Genomic DNA, 18,436 nt, shown 5'->3' with positions numbered 1-18,436 from the left:
CCACTTTTGCTTCAACCGGGCTATTATAACCGGCAAAGCCACCGCAGCATTTTCCCTTAACACATCTAGCACCTCAAGCCCCATGTCATCGTATAATCGTTCAATGCACCTCAGATTCATCGCTGTGAAGTGATCTTCGAGACGGATTTGATGAACTGTTTCGTTGTTGATCTTGTCCAGTAACTGTTCTGCACGTTTACTGGTTGATTTCACCGTCTGCAAAAACATGTCAAGCTCATACATGTCGTCTTCATAGCGAAAAAGGCTTTGTTCGTGCTCTGATTTGGGCACAGAAGTGGAAGTAGTAGTAGTAACGCATAGTACGCAACTGTCGTTGAGTACTTGAGACTCAAGTCCTCTTCTTCTGGAATCACAATGTGTTGATGAGGAATTCTTTGGCAGCAAGCAATAGCTTGGCGTGCAGTTACCCTTATCTTTTACCGCTGTTGTTGGTCCAGGGTAACTGTGATAATCTTGACGAAGAGGGGGCAGAAAGCGAGTGAGTTCTTCTAGTAAATCTGGGTGGTCTTTGAAAAGAGCTGCAACCTTGTGGTAAATTACTTCACTAGCCTCGCGGTCATCGTCTCTGGATTCATAACTACTAGTACCACAACTAGCGTTTCGTTTTCGTTTGGATGACCGGCTGACCGTTCTGTAACTAGCCATAACGTTTATAAAAGACTCATAAACATCAATATCATCATCTCGGCCTTCGCCTAGCAGTCTGGTCTTGACCTTGTTGACGAAATCAATGGCTTTTCGGAAGGCAAGAGGAGGATGAGGGCGGGGTTGAGATGTAATTTGATGTTCCTTGGGCAAGAAGGCATTGAAACCTAAGAGTAGATGAGGGTGGCCTTGGAAGAGTTGTTTGACGGCGCGAGTGAGAGCCTCGGTGTCAGTTTTTTGGGTCCGGAAGTCTTGGAGGAGCTGAACAAAGTGGTGGTAGTTTTCGATCTTGTCTTGCTTTGCAAATACCTCCTTCACCTCCCTTAGATATGCCAACGATTCGCTTTTTGTTGGTTTCATCTTTTTCGTGTCGTAGTCTACTTCTTCTTGTTGGTTGGTTTTGTGAAGGCAATCTCAAAGGAATTACAGAAGGAACATAAACGATGAGCGGAGAGGGGGAGTATTTATAAGAAGGGGATGTAATGCCTTTCCGTGGTTCAAACGGATTCCTACTGCGCGGTGGGAAATATTAACAAATTTGTTTTTATTATAAATTTGCTGAGAGGGCAAAATTGGGTTTTCGGGTTTGCAAGTTGCAGGGTACAAGTAGCAAATTTCTGGGTCGAAATAGAATCCCCCAACGGATAGGATAAGTCTGGCTGGTGCGTCGGAGACGCAGAGTGCGAGTAGTGAGTGAGCTCTGAAAAGAAACGACGGCAGCAATGGCGGCCTCTACAATTGCAACTCTTTCGTTATGCTCTTCGTTCGCAACCCATTGCAAAATCTCGCAAAATCTTCAAACTCCGTCAACCCATTTCAGCTTTCCGTCTCTCTCTTTGTCTTCTTCCCACAAGCTGTCTTCTTGCTCTTCACGGCGACCCACGTTCCCGCTTCTGACCAAGTCGTCGGAGTCGGATTCCACCGTGGTCGTCGAGGCCGAGTTTCAATCTCCCGAGCCGGAGGCTGGACCCGATGATTCGGAGCCGGCGGCCTTGCAAATCGTGGAAACCCCTTCGTCGGAGGCCCCAAAACGCGAGCAGCTTTTCGCTGTTGTTATGGTATGTATTCAATTTTACTTCTTTGATTGAATTTGTGATTGAATGCTGCCAAATTTCGTTTTTGGTCGTTAATTTGGTGGTTTAGTGGTGATTACCAGTTTACCCAGGTGATATTTTGATTTGTAATTACATTTAAGAGCAAAAATTGAAGATGGGGTTCTCTAATCAGCTCGAAAGTTGTTAATCTTATGACTGCCGACTGGGTTGCTTGTGTATGATGTCTAATAGATCGGTGGGCGCCAGTACATTGTCATTCCTGGACGATTTATCTATACTCAGCGGCTGAAAGGCGCTAATGTCAACGACAAGGTATTATATTCTTCGCATTCTTCACTATTCGTTGCTTGAAATTCTTGTCGTTGATGCTCCATTTCGGCTTTAGTTTTAGTTGTATGGAGCCGTTAATTGTAGTTCTAGTGCAAGGCCTAGTTTTAGTTGTATGTTTATGCATCACTGTTACGAGAATCGCCAGAGTGGAATGGTCTTGTTGAAGTTCATATGCTTTAACTTCTTGGGTTGGATGAGAAACATTCCATTTCCAGCGATAGGCCTCCAATGTTAGACTCATCAGTTGAGTTAACCTGTGATATTAGGTGACTCCCTGCTAATCTTACAGCACATCATGAAATTTAGAAATCATTGTTAGAACAAAATGTGGTTTGGAAATGCTGCAATAAGTCATTTCAAGACAAATTGTTGATATGATGCATACAAAAGTCGTTTCAAGACAAATTGTAATAATATTCTTGGTTTTGCTGGTTATGAAGGAATTTTTCGTAATAATATTCTTGGGATTCTGATTTCAAATTATCAATCACTTCTTGAATAAGAGTTTAGTTTTTGTCCAAGCCAAGCGGTTCCTCACCTACGTCCCTTTCAGCACATATGTACTTTTAACTCTATATAAATGTACTCTTTCTGTACTAGACTTCATGAAAAATTGGAGAATACTGTGTCTGGTCGCCTCTAATTTAGCCTTTAAAGGCTTTGAAATCATTTATTCTCCCTATTTATAAAAACAGTGAATGTTATCAGTATTGGATCTTTTATTTTCTAAGAAGTTACCCTTGCTTTGTCCTCAAGGTGTTTAATTTTGATCCTATGCAGATTGTGCTCAACAAAGTGTTGCTGGTGGGGACTAAAACAAGTACGTACATTGGAAAACCAGTGGTGACAAATGCCGCTGTACACGCTGTCGTTGAAGAGCAGGTAATTCATTATGCCATAATGAATCTTTCCCTTTCACCATCGTAAAGAATGTCGATATAATTGTAAATTTGTTTGCGTTTAGTTAGTATCTTTTTAATATTTTCTCTGTCTTATTGTTGCGTATATCATTGTGCAGGGACTTAATGACAAAGTGGTTGTCTTCAAGTATAAAAAGAAGAAAAATTATAGGAGAAACATCGGTCACCGACAGGTATTACCCTCATTTCTTTGTGAACCGACGAGAACAGTTGATTTTATTCATAAGTGCAATGACTATCTTTGTGTTATCTGTTTAGTTACTCCAGTTGACTTGATTTCACATATTGAAACTTGGAAAGAAAATAAGTTTCAGTTGTTTAACTTTTTATTCCTTTTTTTTCTTTTCCTTGGGTTAATACGGCTGGTAGAAACTAAGTTAGTGCATACAGCTATATGCATCATGCATTTTACAGCAATGAGGCTTTGGGAACGCTGTAGTGTCCTGACAAGGTTTTCTGGGATAATTTATGCATGAAATGTAGTACAAGGTACTGAATCTTGCAGAATCATCACATGTAATTTGCCGGTGTCCCAACCAAACTCAATTGTTTCGATTTATCATTGTTGATAGGACACAGGGGTAGCAATATTTCCTTATAGTTTTCTGCTTAGACTTCATCTAATGTCCCCGGGAGTTTGGTAATACACATCACTAAATCCTGAATTGCATATTGCTGTTATAATGATCTGGTTTTAACTCGTTTGTCATGCATCCAGCCCAATACGCGCATAAGGATAACAGCGGTCACGGGCTACCAAGACTATCCAGCAGTTACCCTTGAGTCGTAGGGTTGCATTGGGAGGTTTTAACATATGATTCGGGATTTCTTTTGTGCTTGTGAAATGTTTTGAAGTAATGAATCTTACATTTCTTTTTCTTAGATTTTGTTTCGGTTCTCAGTTTGTATGTAAGCTGGTATGTGGATCAACATTCGTTTTTTGCCCCCAAACGCTCAGTTCCGTTGTCGATCATGTCGTTAGTTTCGCATGATTGCAAGGAACCCCTTACACAGGTTTGAAATCATCACAACCTTCAGCAATTTACACATTGCACCTCAATTAAAGCTAAAACGCCAATACAAATTCATTATTATAATACGTTGTATCTATTTCTAAAGTACGCGAAGGAGGATTCGAATTTGGGTGCACACGAGGAGCATAAACGCTGGCACAACCAATGTATGCCTAAAATAATGCTACTTCAACCATGCACTCATTTGGGTGAAGACGCGTAAAAGATAGAAAACAACCTGATGATGCTTTTACTGTAATGGTTGAAAGCAATCATGTTTATACACTCTGTTGTGGGTTCGATCATGATGTCCCTCACCTAACAACTAATTATTTGTCACTTAGTGCTACGGTATGGTGATATTCCTCTTCATTCGTAAGTAAGATGTTTTAGCTTGATTTTTGCAAAAGACAAATTTAAACTAAATTATTATGGTTAACCCATTGTGAGCCTTAACTAACTCACGCACTCCCAATGTAAATAATACCGTATCTATAATAAATATTTAACAATTTTAACCTTACCGAGAAAAACAACCCCTAAATATGATCCGGATTCCTTCCACCTAAGCTTCTTGATCAACAAATTCGGGTTCTTGAAATTTGATTCAATGCTAAAGTTATTATAACTTTTAATGAGACATCCTGTTTTTAATCGTTGGATTAAATTTCAAGGGTCCGGATTTATTGGTCAGGAAGCTCAGGTGAAAGGGATAACACTGCTTAACATAAAATTGTGCTCATGTGGGGGACCAAGGCCCGCCAATTACATCAAAGCTAGGTCGGCCCATGTCTGCGTACACAAACCTCGTCAGATGCTATCATAAATACACCTGCCACGTACGCCTGCCTCCCTTTTCCGCTGCTGTCTAAAACCCTACTAGGAAATGCACCCAAAAATGACGTTTTGATATAGGCGTCTCGTTTTTTAAATTACTAAGGTGACAATTGATCAAATCACCTTAATCAAATATTTAAAAGGGATGAATGTTTAATCTAACAACTATAAAAAAAAAATGTAAGGCATTCTAATTTTCCCAAATAAATTAGACCAAAAGGGATTGTTCTTGGCTGGTTTGGTTGATGGTTACAATATTATTTCCTTAATGCTCCGTGTATATAATGTAGTAGTTGAAATGTCAATAAATAAATAAATAAAGGTTTTTTATATTAGCACCTTACAAAATATTGAATGCATCACACATTAAAATTTAATATTAAATGATTTATTTACCCTACTATGCAATGATAATTTTGACCTTATTAGGGTTAAAAAATTTCTAAATACACCATAAATCATTTTTAACGTATTATGTATTTTCTTCAACTATCAAAATCTCTTTGACCCTCCATTGTTGAACAAAACCATAACCAATGAAACTACGAACATGTTGATTGAGAAATTATTTTTGACGAATGAAACACGAAATTGATTTTTCAAAAGTTTCAAATGAGGTAAGACTTCATACTTTTTATTTTTGTAGTGATTTTAACGACATCGATAATTATTTAATCTTGGTTTTGCTGTGTTATTCAAGTTTTTATATTCGTATTCATCTTTTAGGGATCACAGAGATTACATGAAGAATTAAGCATCTAAAGTTACTACCAAAGATTAAAAACAGACGACATGAGTTTTAATGGTGGAATTGAAAACAACCCACATATGCTTTAAATCCGAGGCGGCATCTTTTGTCGAAATTCCAGTCGACATTTTTTGTCCAAATTAAAAGCTTTATAACATTTGAGAAATGTGGTGGGGAACATGTAGCAAATATTAGGTATATATTGAGAATGTGAGGTGTGAGGCCCTGTTTGACAAATCGGATAAAGGATCGAATAAGATTAGTTATACGGATTCGGGTGTTTGGCGTTCACTCGTACTAAATAAAGCGTCGGATTAATTTAACCGGTCAGCTTATTTAAAACGGTATACGTCCGCTTAATAAAACCAACCAAAACGTCCGGATTATTTAGTCGGTTTCACTTTCCTCTTTCGTGAACTCGGCCCTCTCTCTCTCGCTTCTCTCAACATCGTCGTCCTCCCCGTCACCTTATCTCGCCATCGTTGTCCTCCCCGTCGCCTTCTGTCGGCATCGTCGTCCTCCCCATCGCCTTCTCTCGCCATCGCCGTCCTCCCTGTCGCCTTCTGTTGTGCCGCTTTCTCTCGCCATCTCTTCTCTCCTAGTGCTCGTCGTCCTCTCCTTGTGGCCTTCCTCATCACCTACTCGCCGTGCTCCCCTGCAACTGGGTTTTGCAAAGAAACATGGTGTGGCGAAGAGATGATTTCAATTTGGGATTTTTCTGCAACTAGCTATTTGAATTTATTTGGGATTTTTCTGCAGTCAGGGAAGAAGAATATGGGAGAGTAAGGGAGGGAGTTTGGGGGGTGTGGCGGAGAGAGCTGGGGAACAATTATTTGGGATTCTTCTGCAGTCAGGGAAGAAGAAGGGAGAAAGAGGGAGGCTGTTTGGGAGGTGCGGAGAGATCTAGGAACAAACAAATGATTTCACCTTTTAAAAAAAAAATTATTTTAAGTTTGATTCATCCTATCTAGTATAATACCAAACACAGTATAAATAATACGGTCATTAGTCCGATACTGCACCAAACACCCGACTGAGTTAGTCAGTACTATCCGGTGACTATTTATCCTATCCGACAGAAATAGTTAGTACAATCCGAGCTGCCAAACGAGGCCTGAGGGTACTATGGGGAAGTACGCGGGTGTATTAAGATAATTTTTCATTGAAAAAGCAAATATGGTGTGTATTAAGTATGTGAAGTGTTAATATAATAAGCCTAAATAAATGAAATATTCTATTTATATGAATTCAATGTGTTTGGTAACACATTGATCACCACTTCATTACCAGATTTCAAAGTGAGAGGTCGAGTGAAGTAAGATGAGAGATTTTAATGGATTTATAAATTCATGGATTTTTATGGTGTTTACAGATTTGTAGAGATTCAATGTAAAATTTTGATTCAATACCCTCGAAATCTCATGGGAAAAGGTGAGATTTGTGGATGCTTAAAATACACTACAAAATATCTCTAATTCCCTATAATTCCTCAACTTTCCCAAATTCTTTAAATTCTAATTCTAATTAAATACACCTGGAATGTTATAAACTTCTTTAAAATTCTAATTGAATACACCCGGATTTATAAGGATTTTAATAAACTATCTTAAAATCCTGATTGAATACACATTGAATTTCAGAGAATCACTTAAAATCCTGATTGAATACCACTAGATTCATTAAAAGAATTAAATCTCTCAAAGTCCCAATTGAATACACCCCCTTAGTTAATTCAAAACAATTTCTTTTGCCCCCCAAGATTTCACGTCCAATTCTGCTTTCTTCCTGTATTATTGTTTGTATAAAAACAAGAGAGTTTTAACGAAAAACCCACGGTACTGTTCATTTTAATGAAAAACCATATTTTTACACTAAAAAGTCAATCCTAGTACTATTCACCTTACCCTTTATTTTGCACTTATCGTTAAAACTCAAAATTTTCAAACATTTTCCGTTAGTTTTTCTTAAAAACAAAGCAAAATAACGAGTTTGTATGAAAGCCCAAGCCCGCAGACAAAAAGGAAAAATAAATGAAAATAAAATGACACCAACTTTGTCCCTTCAAGGCGAAAAAGGGAATTTCATTATGAAAAGATCAATTGTGTTAAGGAAGATTTGTAGTTGCTGCTGCGGTAGAGATTTTTTACTGAAATCGGTACATGAAGTGGTATATCAGATTTTATTATATATAAATAATAAAATATGTGTATTAAAAAATTGATAACTTAAAAAATAAAATTTTCCTAATTATATTAGTGATATCCCACTCTTGTCCGATCTTAATGAAAAATTTGTTTGAGTTTCAAACTTGAAAAGAAGAAAGAAAGAAAAGACGGTGGCACGAAAGGGCGCCCTCGCCCCTTGCGTTTAAATTAGCCCACCACTCTCTCTCCTTCTCTGTGCTGTGCTGTTAGAGAGAGAGAGGGGTTTAGGTTTGAGGATCGGTTGAAGATGATAGTAAGAACTCCCCCGACGAAGAAGCAACGGGCGGCGGCGCCGGAGACGGAGACCCCACCGCCTGCCCCAGGCCCTGGCGCGCTCGTCATCTTCGAGGACGACCCTCCTCGTCCTTCTTCTTCCCTTCCACCTCCGGATTCCTCTTCCCACCACTTGCTCTGCACCTACCAATGCCGCCAAATGGTATTAATGCTTCCCTCTCTTCTCTCTCTCTCGCCAGTGCCGCCTAATTGCCCTTTCAATCCGTAACAAATGAATCAATTATATGATTGTTTGCTGATAATCTATGATATTTAATGTAATTGATTCATCCAATTTTCCATAGCTGTATTTGAGTATTTCATTCTGGCAGCTAAATCTAGTATGTACGAGTCCTATTGGCCGGAAGCTGTTTTCAAATGTGGATTTAGGACGATCATCTGTGTTTTGTTTCTCTTGCTTGTAGACCTTACTGCAGTGTATTCCTCTTTTATTGCATATTTATTGCTAAGAGGAACCCTTTTCCATTCCTTTGGCACAGGTTAAATCAGACTTTATAGATGCCTTGAGCGACGCGGAGAAGCAAGCTTCTGATTATCAATCTAAATTGGCAGCTTTAAATGAGAACTTTTGCAGAGTTGGTGGGTTCTTTGAATTTGATTTTCCACTACATTGCTTAACATTGCTCTTTCCCCTTCAGTTTCTCAATTTTTTTTCATAATTGTGGTTCTCACAGTCACAGTTCAATGCTCTACTTCTGTTCGCTTCTTGCAGGCTGAATAGGAATTGCAAAGTTTTCGTTTCCAAACTCACTGTTATTGTTGCACAAATATTCGAAAAAAACATTTCTTTACTTGATTGGATCAACTAATGGTGTAATATGGTGGTTTCGTAACTATGTAAAGATTTCCGTATCAACAAGTGACAAACTTAAGATTACCATGGGTTATGGTTGTAAAGAAAGAAGTTCACGGTTTGTAGGACAACTTAAGCTTCAAAAGAAGTATGAAAGACAAATAAAGATGGTAAAACAAAGAAACTGGTTGAAGCAGCAGAAATACTTTGTGATTTGAAACTGTGCGGGAGGCTATTTGAGTGCTAAAATTTGTAGGAAATACTTGTGGATTTGTACAATTTTAATTTGGTAAGAAAAAGGATTAGGACTGCAAAGAATGAGAAATTGTGGCTTAAGCGAACTTGGGGTTTAAAAGAAGCTTCAGGGAATGAAGTTTAAGGGTTGAAGAAGATCTTGGGTGTTTCGTTTAGGTCAACACATGAGGAGAGCTTAGTGGTGGTAACCCAACAGAAAAAATTTCAATTCCCTTGTTTCAGTCTTATTTTCTAAGAGTAGGATGCATATAATCTATCAAACCTTTTCTTTCCATACTGAGGATAGAATAGACAATATTGGCAAGCATGGATGACTAACTTAAGAGTAGAGAAAAGTCCTGGACTCATTGACGTTACTAGAATGCCAACCATACAACACAAGATAGTTTCTTTCTTGTTTGCAACTGCTTTATCATGTATGCATATGAATTTATTTCAAAGCATTGGTAAGATAAGTTCTTTTCCTTAAAATCAGAATTCTTTTGTTTTTTGCAAAGCTAACCATCTGGAAACTCTTTAGATTATCCATTTTTAGTTTGTGTCCCTCATTAGTTACATGTGCTGCAGAATCTGAGAGGAAGAAATATCTGGATCAATTTTTGTATGCGGAACAAGAACTTGCTGCTGCAAAGGGACGTGAACAGGCTCTGCAGGAGCAGCTTTTGAAGGAGGTGCACGATTCTCATGAAAGATTGACTAAACAATTACAATCAAACAGTGAACTTGAGGTATATGTATGCTTGAACCTTTATCCATGATGGGTACTTCCACCACCATTTGGTTGTCCCAAAAGAATGATTCAGTTGTTCTCTCTGTTTTTCTTCCTAGTTTTATTTTGTTCCCTGTTTGGAATTCCAAACAGTTTTTTTCTGTCCCACTCAGCATATCACATTTCAAATATCAGGTGAAGCTTCAAAATGAAATGAACCTTCGCATGAAAGCTGAGTCTTCAGCAGCTTTGGCTGAGGAGAAAGCAAGTGTTGTAGAGGGGAAACTGAGACATCTTTCTGAAAGCATAGAGAGGGAAAAAAAGCGTCTCAATAACGATTTTTCCCAGCTGAAAGGAGAATCCAAGCTTTCTGTGTCTAGAATAACTGCAGATGTGAGTGGTGGTTTTGATTGATTTAGTTTTATAGTCTGTATGAAGTTATGAACATCAACAGCCATTCAACTTTCCCCATTCTTGTTTAGCTTGAACGAATGGAATGCAGAGCACATAATGCTGAGAAAGAATCAGAGCTATTGAAAAAGCAGCTGGATGATATTAAGAAACAACTTAGCGAGGTAGATCTCTTATTTCTATCGCTCCTAGACACCAGTTGATATGTTCTGTGGAATATCTTTCTCATACATACATCATCACCTGTCCGTTTGCAATGCCAACTGCAGTTATACCTTTTCCTTTATAATTTGTTGGGTCAGCTTGGCCTTGATATTGAATTGTCATTTTGTATAATATTAGGATTTGTCTTATACTGCCACGAGTTGATCAATTTTTCTTTTAATTCATCTTTATTTTTCAGTGCGTGCAACAAAAAAGCGAAATGGAGAAGAAACTGTCGAGTTTTACTTTTCAAGAAGTTGAATCCCCGGAGAATAATATTCTAGTTAAACATCTGCAAGAAGAGCTTAGAAACTTTGTAAGTTTTCATTGTTGATCTTTTCTTTCTAATGAATAAAATTGTTTCTTCCTATTGAATCTTCAGGCTCTCTATGAAGTTGATTGATGATCATTCTTAAATATTTTTCCATTAAGTTTTTCACAAAAATCTTCAGCTCCTCGGAAGTTTAATTTTTGGTTTGAACTTCAGTTCATAAAATCCTAAACATTAGTGATCAGGCTGCCAATCTGTCTGTATATGTTGAATGGTTGATACTTAGTCAGTGCAATGTTTGTTTGGTAATGTCATTTGGCCATTTGGCCTAGGGGTTAAGGAGTATATTGTTATGCTAGCCGTGGTAGTTTCAGTTTTGCCTCATCAACCTTTTATATTTTCATCATAGATTTTGTATTATTAGGGAAGATGAAGAATAATAAAACAAAAGTTTATCATTTGGAATAAAAGAAATTGTACTGAACAAAAAGAAAATTTTTAAATACTTTGGCGGAGAATTTTTGTCTTGTGCTGTTAGGATTTTTGGTTTCAATTTTGAATGGATTTTGAGAAACTCTCGCTTGAAAGAGAGTTGTGTACAACTGATTTCATCTTTTCTAGATTTGTACTAATATCTTTTTCTTGACTATTATATAACGAACTACTGTCCCTCGTTTTGTTTCTAAATTCTTAGGATGCTGAAGTAAGGGAAGCAAGAAAGCTGAAGTTGGCTCATGAAAATGTTGAGTTATTGAAGGAAAAATTGTTGGAAGAAAAGGGCCGTAGAGAGAGGGCCGAGGCAGAGTTATCCAAACTACAAGAATTACAGCTTAGTATGAAGAAGTTGGAGGATGAATTGACATCTTGGAAGTTGATGAGTCAAGGCATTCCAGGCGTGTCATGTTCTGAGGATATACCTGTTAAATTTGCAGCCTTACAAAAGTATGGGAATAGCTCATTTCAGTACTTTGAACCAGCATTGTTAGATCATTTAGGAGAATTAATAAACTCATAAATCATGGACCTAAACAGTGAGGCTTTCCTTGATGCTTCTTATTCTTCTTCTTCCATTATTTTTTGTTATCTGTTTATTTTTGTTTAGGCGGCCAGGATTGCCCTAGTGTGACTTTTTTATTAGTTGATTAAAATTGAACATCTTAGCTGACCCCACTTAAGTGGGAAAGGGCTTTGTTGTTGTTGTTGATTAAAATTGAACATCTGGTACAACATCAATGGTATTGGAATTTATTGGTGGATAACTTCCCAGCAATCCAGCAGAGCTGAATATATTAAACATTTAAAACTAAATGTTAAAAACTGTGTATTGTATTGCATGGGTACGTCTCTTTTGTTTAGACCCTAGAATAACTGTACCTGCTATATACATTTCTTAGGAAGTAGATGATTTCTGGTACTATGTGATGTATGCATAACGTGATACTATGGATAATTGTTCGAGTAGGAAGACTTCATAGTAGATGGTCTAGAATGAGCTGGTACCGTGTGCTTAATTTCAGTGATTGGAAATCTTCAAATCATCTCTAGCCTTCTTTCAGTGTTCTGGTTTTCACCCCATGACACCATGTCTGTTTGTTTGTTTGGTGTTTGGAACAATTGCGGAAGGTTCAAATGGCCCTGTCAACTTTGTATATTATTTGTGGTGTGGTGTGGTGTTTGGGGGTGGGGGGTGAGGTTAGTACTGAGAATTTTTCCATTCTTTTTCTTCTAGTTATGCTTGATCTGTTAACGTGGGTTTCAAGTTTGTGTAGTTGTAGTGTTTATAGTGGTTATATGTACTGTCTAGGTTATCAAGTTCTGTCCTCATCATCCCCACCAAACAGTGCAAAATAAATTTTCTTATTTGTTATTTAATCTGAGATTTGTTTGTGCAAAATGTTTTTCGGTCCCCATTGATGAACATTTTTTTCATTTAATGCAGAGAGGTAATTGATAGCATGATGAAAGTGGGTGAGGCTAATGCTGCCTTGAAACAATTGGAGGTAGCTCTAGATGCTGCAAATATTGATAAACAAAATGCTGAAATAGAGGCTACACTGGCCAAAGAGAAGGTGGATGTATCAAAATCAGAGGTTAAGCGGATTGAATTGATGGTAAGCGTGTGACCATGTAGTTTTACTTTTATGCCATCTTTTTCTTATTTATTTAGTTTTTCACTCAGGCTGTTGCTAAGCTTATTCTGTATTCTCCTACTGCTGTACAATCCCTCAAAGTTTCTGCTTCAGAAGCTTTAATGAAATTTTTTTATTTTTGGGGGTGGGTGGGTGTGCGCATGTAGGGAGGGCCTGGTGTCAATATAGGGTTATAATTGTAGTGTTTATCTAGATTCTAGAATAAAGAGAAAATTGGGGTAAATTGAACCAATTCATAATAATTTCAATCAACATGCCTGGAGATTGAACCCAATAATTGTAGGGTCTCTTTATATAGACAATTTGAGGGGTCATAATATGACAGGAAACTCTAATAATTAGATTTTAAATGATTTGTAATTAACACCTACATTTCTTTTGTAAAAAGTAATACTGAATATAATAAGCGTAATTGATATGCTTATGCCTAAAATACAAATTTTATTGCATCCTGCATCATTCTGGCTCTGCACTGGTTGCTTTTGTATTCTCTAAATTAAGGTTCATGTGTGACCGGTGTAGCTTTTTCTTTTCTCATTTATGCATAAATAGTTTTAAGTCTATTGGTCATTAGTTTAGTATCCTTTCACATTAAGGGGTTTTGGAAATTTAATTAAAGTTTGGCTCTCTCAACGAAGAACAAAAGAGTTTGGTAGAACATGCAAGGTAACTATGGCTTGGTGTTGGGGGGGAGGGGGAGGGGGAAGGGGTTTTTTTTGAGGGAGGGGGGGGGGAGAGGAGTTTAACCATCCTGTCAAGCAAATGCAATGTAAGTTGATGAATCTAACAACTTGGAAAGGCAGTATAGAATATAGATCAATGTTTTCAAAAGTGAAGTCGTTATTCAAGGTGTTTTTACTTCTCACCAGGTCATACAAAAATCTTCTGGGACTCAGATTTATATATTTAAAAGTACAGAAAAAGTGGTTGAAAAAAAAAGCATTATCATTCTAGCGTATCAAAAGCTCTAACATTCCATTTTTCGTACAAGTCAGTCCCAAAAGAAAGTTGAGAAAAACTATACTAATTATCTTTTAAGAATGTATGCTGAAGGAAGTATTAAATGCAGCTCTCTATGGTTACTGAGGAAAGAGATAAGTTGAGAAATGTCCTTAATGGACTGAAGTCGGCAAAGAATGATGAAGCTGGAGATGAAGCAGCCAGTCAAACTTTTCTTCAGGTCACAGAATTTCTTCTCTTTACTATTTCTAATTCAAGGAATCTCTGTGTAAGTTCATTGTTTGGTTTCCTCATTTGCACATGCAGGAGGTTGAATCATCACTTGCAACGAAAGAGGCCTACATTAAAGAATTGGAATGTGGTCTGTGTGAACAAAAAGAAGTTAATAGTCGTCAACGTGAAGAAATAAAGTTGCTTAATGAGAGGTTGAACAATGACGCTAGAAGAATAAAGTCATTGGAGAGGGAGAGCGATCGACTTCGTTCAGAGATCGCTCTGCTGGAGTCCAAGGTGGGTGCCAAATTTATTCGGAGCATTATTGATATGAACATTATTATCTTAATTTTTCTTGGCAATTAAAGGGGCACTGCCTGGGTTTGAATGGTGGCTGAGCCTTGAACTTTTGTGGACTATGCCACCAAGCTCTTCCCTTAGGAAAATATCATTATTACTCTAGTTTGTCCGTTATTTGTACTTCGCTGCAGATTCTTTTTTCATGCAATGAGAATCCTATCTTACAAATATTTAAGGAATTGAAAGATTTGTCCGATAAAAAACTAATGTCAGATATGTAATGGCTCTCTTGTGCTAACTGGCCGATCCCAAAAGGAACTGCAGTTGCAACCAAGCAATCTAAACCCTGCCAGATGAACAGAAAAAATCGATTATGTAATTTCTGAGATCTTTTGCTTCCACAGATTGGTCATGGCGATTTCTCTGCTGCAAATACTAAAGTTTTAAGAATGGTGAATACTCTTACGGTTGATAATGAAGCAAAACAAACTATTGAGGCATTACAAACTGAGTTACAGAAGACAAAGGAGAAGTTACAAGCTGTTGAAGAATTGAAAAGTCAATCAGGTAAGACGCACAGAGTTCTTTTAAAGAGAAATTTATGTGAAAAAAACTTCTTTTTTAAGGTTCCTGTCTTAGAAATGAATGGTTAAGAGCATTATATTGTTGTCTCAGATTTGCTCTGGCTGTGCATGGATGAGAGTGTCAGTCTCTCAGATGAGTTTGGGGATTAAAATAAGTTTTAAATTGTCATATTACTAAAGTACGCTGTTCTAGAAACTAAATAATTGATTTGGATTCTAGGAGTGGCTTTAACATGGTACTTTAGGTCCAAATATCCCCCATTAACTGATACCATAATAATATATATGGCTTTCAAGTTGCTGCCACAACTACCAAATTAACCCCACCACCAGCAATACCTTGATTGCCACGATTGTCCTCATCTACCTCCATTGTTACCATTGCTATTATTGTCACCCTCGTTGGCACCTTTGTTGGCGTAAATTGTGGACAGCACCAAACTTGCTCCATAACAGTGTTTCTAATTTACATCAAGAAGGTATAACTTAACGTAGAAATTAGAAGATATTACATTGTTGTTATCTTTTGACTATTTAAGTCAGATGTTTATTTGTCTCGTCATGCAATTTTGTACTGAGTTTATTTGCATTGCTTCATTCTCTTGAACTATTCAGGTGATGCTGGAACATTGGTGGATTCCTACATATCTGGCAAGATAGTGCAGTTGAAAGAACAAATTGCAACTCTGGAAAAACGTGAAGAAAGGTGAGTGACTGATGGATATTGTTAATACGAGCGAACTTTGGTATACATTGCTGTACCTATTTTTAGCCTAAGGTTTTAAGAAAACTTAGCATATTCCAGTCTTGGGGTTCCCCACTTTTGCTAATTTATTTGGTTTGGCAGATGTAAGAAGATTGCATTAGATTTAAGTTATTGGGTGGGCTTACTGTGAGAGGAGGCAGCTCTTCTATATATATATATGTGTGTGTGTGTGTGTGTGTGTGTGTATTTTTTTTTTTTTTTTTTTGGTGTCCTTTTCATTGTATGTTCACAGTTTACCTAAACTATAATACAACTTTAAGGTTAAACATTTGAATTTACCCATGGAACAGGTACAAGACTGTTTTTGCCGACCGAATTTCAGTGTTCAGGAGGGCATGTTGTGAGCTCTTTGGTTACAAGGTATATCATAGATGTTGCTCATTTTACTTTAATTTTCATATGACTTGTATTCCAGTTAACATGGCATTCCAGCTAACATGGTGAGGAATCATTATAATAAGAAAGTACAATAATGAAATATTGTAGAGTTAGTAATTGAAAATTTAATATACTATTTATAGAGACGGTAAAAGGTTTCCAACTTCCCACTTTGAAATTTGAACATAGCTTGAAACAATGTCTGGTTTTGGAGCTGAAAAAGTCTTATATATAAGGTGCATTTATCTCAGTATATCTTCATTACCATGCGTATGAAACTGATTTATTCATGCCACGGATTAATCCATCCGTTCTTGTTAGATGCATTGATATTAGTATGCATTCAAGATAAATGCCAAAGTAGTGAAAACTTGAAACTACTAATATCACTGCCAAGGTAAAAACTTTATAGTGTTCAAAGTTATTCTTTTGCTAAGTTCTATTAACAGGTTTAAAGTTGATTTTTATGTCTATATGCTTTACTAACACTGAGAATCAATCATATAAAGTTTAAGTTATTAACATGTTGAATTAATAAGTTGTCTCTGTTTACATTTGCTATAATATGATCTAGTTTGAGAGCATAAATAGTTGAGATCATGAGATTTATTACCAATTTTTCATGGCCAATTGTTTATCTTGCTTTAAGTGTCATTCCTAGGCAGATTTGAGACCTGCATGGGCCATTGTGAAACTGTAACGATTAACTTTTGATTACAATTTTGCAGATTGTGATGGATGAACACCAGCGTCCCAATGGAATCCCCGTTACACGTTTTACCCTCCAATCTATATATGCGCAAAGTGATGATGAGAAGCTTGAATTTGAATATGAATCAGGGAGCACAAACATTTTGGTAAGATCGTATTATATGAAATCATTTTCTTATGCCTTCTTAAAGCTATTTTGGTCCTTCAGATTTCAGTAAGGAAACACAGCAAGCATATTCTTGGGGGACATCTCAATTTTCTTTTTGTTGTATTTGAGTTCGTGATAAAACAAATGCCGGAAGAAATATAAACATATTATTGTTTGATTGAACAGGCAAATGATTACACCTTGCAGTCTGAGATATCTCAACAGGTATGGAGCATGATGGTTTTCTAATCTTAGAACTTTTTTTTTGCATGCTTCTGTACTGGTAGGACTATTGTTTCTTCGTCTCTGGGTGATCCAAACTGTACCACATTATTTGAGGATTCAATTAGGGACACTCTATTCCGTATACGTCCATGATTCATATTTCATATGATCTGACAGATGGTTTCAGCAGTAGTTGTACTTATTATGTTTGGTGTCCAGGTTTAGTTTCCCCGTTTCCCTTTATTTTGCTTTTGCTTTCTTTCATTCCCTTTGTTTCGGAGGGGAGCAAACTAACCTTTGTTTTGATTTCGTGAGGAATTACTTTGAGGGTTGGAAAATGAACTATTAGCATTTCCACAAAAAAATAAAAATAAAAAATAAAACACACACACACACACACACACTTCTCCATTGAGCCTACAATTGCTTTTCTTTTGTAAAAGTAATTTTTACAGAAGCGATTTGGTCGAAAGAAATTACCATGAGTTGTTCATTGAGTCAATATGGTACTCAAAAGAGTCGGATGTTTCTTCAGGGACTTAAGTTTAAATCTTTCAATGTGGTTTGTGGTTGTGAACTATTGGAGTTACCTTGTCAACCAATCTGAGATAACATTTTGCAGGTTGAGATATTTATTCGGAAGTTGAATTCAATCCCAGCTTTCACTGCCAACTTAACAGTGGAGTCTTTCAACCGGCGAACCCTGACTTAAAAGCAATTCAACTTTGATTTCTACTACAGACGAATCACCAAGGTTGTATATTTCACTTATCATGTTTGAAACACAAATTGTGTAGCAGGTATGCCATCTATATAGGTTTGTCTTTTCTCTGGACACTGTGAACAGTCCTTTTCTAAGAGAAGTTACGAATGGAAAAACTATCAAATATTTAACCCTCTCGCAGAATCCGTTTAATGGTAGATTTGATCCTTATTCATTCGATTTGTACTAAAATTGTGAGTTTGTAAGAGAAGTTAGTGTGACGTGCCTTACTCCGTATATTTGTACGGTATTACTGAGGAATATTTCATACTAAATGAAATTGAGATAAGCGAAGCAAATAGTAGTGAATGTGCATTTGAATTACTTGGCAGAGAAAATGATTTAGAATCCGAGCTGATGTAGCAAGATTCTTGTGATCCATAGGAAGTGGCCACTCTTATCTTCTGATGCATCATTTTGTTCAAGAAACTCTTGGACTAGGGTGGTGGGGGATGTGATGGTGATGGTGGTGGTGGTGGTGGGCAGAGACGGTCGGCGGGATTGATGGTGACAGTGGTGGTACTGGTA

General features: G+C 37.2%; 2 protein-coding genes across 3 annotated transcripts; both read left to right on the top strand.

The window, feature by feature from the left end:
* Positions 1 to 1,284: 1,284 nt before the first annotated feature.
* Positions 1,285 to 3,922, top strand: LOC137717565 (large ribosomal subunit protein bL21c). 2 transcript variants are annotated; one of them, XM_088698113.1, is made up of 5 exons: positions 1,285 to 1,724; positions 1,953 to 2,033; positions 2,832 to 2,933; positions 3,070 to 3,144; positions 3,544 to 3,630. In XM_088698113.1, exons 1-5 carry the CDS (start codon positions 1,389 to 1,391, stop codon positions 3,613 to 3,615), a joined length of 666 nt encoding a protein of 221 aa, XP_088554239.1. In that variant the 5' UTR covers positions 1,285 to 1,388; the 3' UTR covers positions 3,616 to 3,630. The 2 variants fall into 2 exon arrangements, with proteins under 2 accessions (XP_088554239.1, XP_068313072.2); XM_068456971.2 differs by lacking the exon at positions 3,544 to 3,630 and adding an exon at positions 3,690 to 3,922 and having other exon boundaries at positions 1,286 to 1,724.
* A 3,851-nt stretch (positions 3,923 to 7,773) lies between these two features.
* LOC137717677 (mitotic spindle checkpoint protein MAD1) lies at positions 7,774 to 18,083 on the top strand. Its single transcript, XM_068457115.2, has 16 exons — positions 7,774 to 8,209; positions 8,547 to 8,646; positions 9,683 to 9,843; positions 10,020 to 10,217; positions 10,307 to 10,399; positions 10,639 to 10,755; positions 11,405 to 11,652; positions 12,650 to 12,821; positions 13,930 to 14,040; positions 14,127 to 14,330; positions 14,738 to 14,900; positions 15,533 to 15,623; positions 15,974 to 16,043; positions 16,790 to 16,918; positions 17,107 to 17,145; positions 17,768 to 18,083. The coding sequence occupies exons 1-16, from the start codon at positions 8,021 to 8,023 to the stop codon at positions 17,855 to 17,857; spliced, it is 2,175 nt and encodes a 724-aa protein (XP_068313216.2). The 5' UTR covers positions 7,774 to 8,020; the 3' UTR covers positions 17,858 to 18,083.
* The last annotated feature ends 353 nt before the right edge of the window (positions 18,084 to 18,436 follow it).

This window comes from Pyrus communis, chromosome 8, assembly GCF_041283825.1.
Source record: "Pyrus communis isolate YQ-2024b chromosome 8, ASM4128382v1, whole genome shotgun sequence".
NCBI classification, from domain to species: domain Eukaryota; kingdom Viridiplantae; phylum Streptophyta; class Magnoliopsida; order Rosales; family Rosaceae; genus Pyrus; species Pyrus communis.
The sequence above is the reverse complement of the archived record's forward strand: the minus strand, read 5'-3'. Positions and strand labels throughout refer to the sequence as shown.